This window comes from Carlito syrichta, unplaced genomic scaffold (genome assembly GCF_000164805.1).
Source record: "Carlito syrichta isolate Samal-C Ts95f unplaced genomic scaffold, Tarsius_syrichta-2.0.1 Scaffold306069, whole genome shotgun sequence".
Taxonomy (NCBI): domain Eukaryota; kingdom Metazoa; phylum Chordata; class Mammalia; order Primates; family Tarsiidae; genus Carlito; species Carlito syrichta.
Genome location: NW_007250165.1, coordinates 130,286 through 135,404, shown reverse-complemented (window position 1 = coordinate 135,404; position 5,119 = coordinate 130,286). Strand labels below are relative to the sequence as shown.

Here is a 5,119-nt window from a genome sequence, read left to right as displayed (position 1 = left end):
CAGTAAAATGCTTGACCTTTCTAGCCTTAGTCTTTTCACGTAGAGATAAGAACACTTAGCTGACAGCTCCTACCACAGTGCTTGGGCCACAATAAGTTGTACCCAGAGCAGATGTTGATGTGCAAGGCTGGGTGATTATCAACCTCTCTATGCTTCTATTTTCTCAATCATAAAATGTGGGCAATAAAAGGACCTATTTCCTAGGCTTGATATAAGGAATAAAATTCATTAATTAGTTAATCCATGTGGTATTCAGAACAGTACCTGGCATGTTGTAAATGGCCAATAATAATGATAACTAATATTAGTTCAATAAAAATAAGTTAATAATAATAAATTATTGCTGAAGGAATTTGAATACCAAAGTGGTCCCACCCCATCTCACAGGCTATATAAGAGCATGTAATAGGAATTTGTAGTGAATGGTCCTGGAAACTTCCATTTAATCTCCCTGCACTCTTATGTTTCATCCACTCACAACTTCTGTTTCTTTGTCAATAGAGACAGAAATTACAAGTCCATGTTACGATCCCATCTACGTCATGCTTCACATGTTGCCTTTTTATGGTGATGTTGTTTACCTCTTCAATAGACTAATAAAAAGGAGACATAGATGGAATACACATTCTCCAGACGAATTGGTCAGGAAGAAGCACCTATGAGCTACAAGGATGGGAAGCTACAGAACATTCAGTTCAGGTCAAATCATTGTTCTGAATGTGGTGGTGGGTATGATTTTTGTCTGAAGGTGAGTGTAAGCCCCATGAATCTGCTGTTCCCTGTGGCTGCAATGTTCTTCCTTACTTCATTCTGGCTTTTCTCAAATATCACCTCTCCAGAGAAGCCCTCTCAAACAGCAATCCTAACATTCCATATCCACTTTCTTGCTTTGCTCTTCTTCATAGAATTTAACATTGCATTTATTCATTACTTTATTATCTGCCTCCCCCAGTAGAACTGCACAGAGAACTTGCCCGTTTTGCTCACTACTGAGCCAGAACAGTGATTGGCACAAAAATAGTAGACACCGAAGAAAAGTTTGATAAGTGAATGAATGAAGTAAAGGTCTTCCCCCTTGGTTGCCAACACTTTAACTAGATTGCAGATTTGACAATCCTGAGCGAAATGATTCTTCTCAAGTCCAGAAGGATGAGCTGGCCTGGAATATAAGGCAAAAGGAAACTGCAGACCCAGGCCTAAGCTGTGTTCTTTCTGATAGATGGTAAGATGTTGGCTGCCTTTCACCTGTAAAACATACTCAGTGACATTCCATCATTCAATTAGAATGTTAAAGAATTGCAACAAAATTAATTTGCCTATCACCAGGGAAATTAAAATGTCTGCAAATAAATTCTACCCCTGCAGCCCAATTTCAGGTGGTTGATACATCTGATGTTTGGCAGTAGTGAAAACCAAGAGGGGAAAGTATTGGGAAAACTAGTTTCTAGCTGGAAGGGAAAATTCAGCAAAGGTTCTAAAAAAATTAAAATCTACTGCTGCCTGAGTCTGTTTTTAATGACTTCTCCAAAGTGGACATAAGATTTAAGGGACTAAAATGCAGACTATACAGATAACATCTCACTCTCAAGCAAAGAACAATTCAGAGATTAATTGTATCCCCAGATGACCTGAGTCCTGTGATTTAGCACTGTGTTTGAGAATATGGGCTCTGCAACTAGATAAACCTAGGCTTAGACTCCATCTCTGTCACTTACTAGCTGTGTGACCTTGGAATATTTCCTAACTGCTCTGAACCTGAGTTCGTCACCTGTAAATCAGGGATCATAAGATTAATCTTATAGGTTGTTGAAAGGCTGTATAATGATACATGAAGCAGATAAGTGCTCAATACAGAAAGTATACTTTTATTATTATATTGTTGATATTAAATATTAGCATGCAAAAATGCTAACAATAAACCTAAAAGATAATGTATACCATGTCTATAAAGGGATGACCCATATTAAAAAACAGAGCACAAAATTCCAGCCAGACTCTTACTTCTCCCAGAGCTTTCCTCAGAGCCCTCTGTTCAAGACCCAATATGGCATTCCTGTTCTATGCAGGGACACAGTGAGGTGGCCCAGAATGATCCCCACGAGATGAATGAGTTCCATGTGATGCATTCACAGACCCAAACATCCAGCCCAAACCTCCCCCCTTCCTTGCTATTTCCAACACCCTCTCCATCCGCCTCCTCTCAAACACATAGAAGATGTATGTAACAAAAAAAGGAAAGAAGTGACTTAGGAAAGCTTCCAGGGAGTATGAGGCTGGAGATGAGTGTGGCAGACTGGAGGGCTAGATAGTAGTTCTCTCTAACCAAAAGCAAAAGTGAAGAGACGGACCAGGAGATCAAGGCAGAGGAGGAAGAAGGGTGAGCTCCACTGCACACTAATGAGCTTCCATCATAATGACATGATAGAAGAGGCGAGCCCTGTTTCCACAGATATTACTCCATCTGTTTTCCTGAAGTCTGTAGCAGTTTAAAAAAATACTTAAATACCTCAAAAGGGCTATGTGATTACTGAGGGACAGGAGCAAAGAATGAGCTAGAAAAGGCACCTACTCAGCCAGGGGCCTGGGAGAAACATAATCCTAAGGGGAAAGATATTAAAATGTGGCTTCTACAGAAACAAAGAGCTGAGTATCACATGTTCTCACTCATAAGTGGACCTTGAACGACTACCATATTACTGTGGGAAAGGGACTGAAAGTAGCAGGAAACTGTGGGGGGGGGTAGGTAGCTGGGATTGACAGTAATCGATATCCGCCTGGGGAAGGAGGGGCACACCTCATCAATAAGGGTACCTGCACAATGACATTTGTATACCTAACCCTGAATTGTACCCCACAATTTCAAAATAAAAATTAAAAGAGAGAGAGAGAAAAGAAATAACCCGTTTAAAAAAAATGTGGCTACTAAAGGAAATTCCCAATTAATGCCAGAGGTAAAAAAAAAAGATAATAAGGGTAAAAACAAAAAGTGGTCAGCCCAGAGCCAGTTTGGAGAGATTTACAGAAAAATAAAATGTAAAACTCAACTCCCTCTCTCCCTAGTCCAGAATCCAAATATGACTTTTTTTTTACTGGCTATATGCACCAAACAAGTTACCATAAGCAATTTAGCAATCAGCTAGGCAAAAATAAATGGACTAACTCTTTCTTCTTAACCAAATTCGCTGGCCTAACATTCCTCATTATAAAATGACTCAGCAGGGAGCACAAAGAACCTCACTTACCTTGCTACTCTGGGTCTCTTAGGAGAAAGAAGAGCCGGGACATGGACTGGTAAATGTCTGTGCTTAATTGCAAGACTGTGGTGACATGCAGTGCCATTAGAAGGCTGCGCCAGGTGACACTCACAGTCTATATTCATTCACAGCTGCGGGTGGGCCGAACTGGGGCACCAATTATCTAATTGCTGCTAATGTTCCGTACGTTTACTCAGCTGCAAATTTGGAAGATGGGGCCTGACTCACAAGAAGGGGATAATAATGGCAGAGATATTTCCATTTGAAAATTCATGAATAAACAGCAAGAACCCTGTGTATTAAAATTCAGATGCAGATAAACAATGAGTGTAGTTCCAGGAATAATTGCAGGGTTTCCACAGTTACAGAAAACCAGCCCCTTTGTCAACACTCCATTGTTCTATTTATACCTTGGGAGATATTGTACTGAGTTTCTATAAATACAATGGAAACTCATTCATCTCAACCCCTCTCATATGTCAAGTCCAACCTTCCTTGTAATAAAAGATCTGCATCCCGAGTGTATCTGACATTAGGTCTCAAGACTGTCATGAGCAAATCCATACTAATATAAGGGATAAAGAAGAACAGGCCTGAACTGGGATAAGGCTGGGGTGGGAGGAGGGGAAGCAACCAGAATTCTGTTCTGGTGTCTAAAGTAGGCATGAAGCAGATACATTTTAGCTAGCACTCTGGCCTCTGTGTGTTAAGAGTCTCAGTGATTAAAAGCAGATGAAACAAACTGCCCCAGGTATCTCAAGCCCTACATGGGGTGGAATCTCATCAGCAATAATCGTTTATATAATTTCTTTGAATGTGACTCATGTCCTCCTCTATGGATATTAGGTTCCTCTCTCCTATGATGTACAAACCCATGTCATGGTGGTTATGAAATCTACTTCTTTGATACTCCTGGACCAAAAGTACCTAAAACTACACTTTGTACTTACTACACAGCATTAATCAGAGAGTCTGGTTCAATGAAGGTCTTCTGATCCCAACCAGCTCTAAAAAGTGTGCCCATAGCAGGTTCCCTGTGCTGTACTCAGATGCAACTAATATTTCTAGGAATATCATATTTTTAAGTGTTCCACTGTGTGGCAGATGTAATGTGAATCACTTTACATGTAAAATTTAATTTTCACACTAACTCTGTAAAGGAGGTACTATTGCTCTTTCCTATAGACTAAAACATGAAGCAGTAAGGTAAGTTGCCTTAGATACACAGAGCCGGCATTTGAGCCCAAAACTATCTGAAACAAAGATGGATCTGTGCTCTTAGCTGCTATATCACTATGGTTTTCTGCTTCTTAGACCCAATTTCACACTGCTCCGTCTTGTAGATAAGTCCTGTCTCTACACTATAGCTCAGAGAGATTTTGCTTCTCTCCATTAACTCATTAGTTTAACCACTCCACACATACACATTACGAGCTTTAGTCTCTTGTTTCTCTCCATAGTTGCTAGTATGAGCGAGCTGCCTCTACAGCCACAGTCATCTTCCATGTCCCCACACTGATGTGTCTCATGTTTAGGAGGAAAAGTCATAATACGCCTATAGCTTATGGAAGTACATATATGCACATATGTATGTGTGTATGCACTTATGAAAAACACATAAATATGTGCGTATATAATGTGTGTGTCTGTATGCTTCTTTTGAGTGCCTCCCTTTCAAGTATGGTAAAATTACCCACAGGGAATTGGGCCTATACCAGAAATTGACTCCTATTATATATATAACAGCCTTTGCCATCTGATGTTCTGTATGCTGCCATGGAACTAGCTTCATTAAAGGGATTTACAGATACTGAATTGTAATACAAATGTCTTCCTTCAGTGGTATATCTCTCCAGAAACTCTAA

At 40.0% G+C, this 5,119-nt stretch overlaps 1 protein-coding gene across 1 annotated transcript in view; it reads right to left on the bottom strand.

Moving 5' to 3' along the window:
• Window positions 1–4,802, bottom strand: part of LOC103265247 (VPS10 domain-containing receptor SorCS3-like) — a gene marked incomplete at its 3' end in the record, with an annotated part of 277,334 nt that extends 272,532 nt beyond the window's left edge. The window contains exon 1 of the mRNA XM_021714955.1: window positions 4,686–4,802. Within this exon, the coding sequence (XP_021570630.1) occupies window positions 4,686–4,802 (117 nt within the window). The remainder of the gene's footprint in view (window positions 1–4,685) is intronic.
• Window positions 4,803–5,119: the final 317 nt, after the last annotated feature.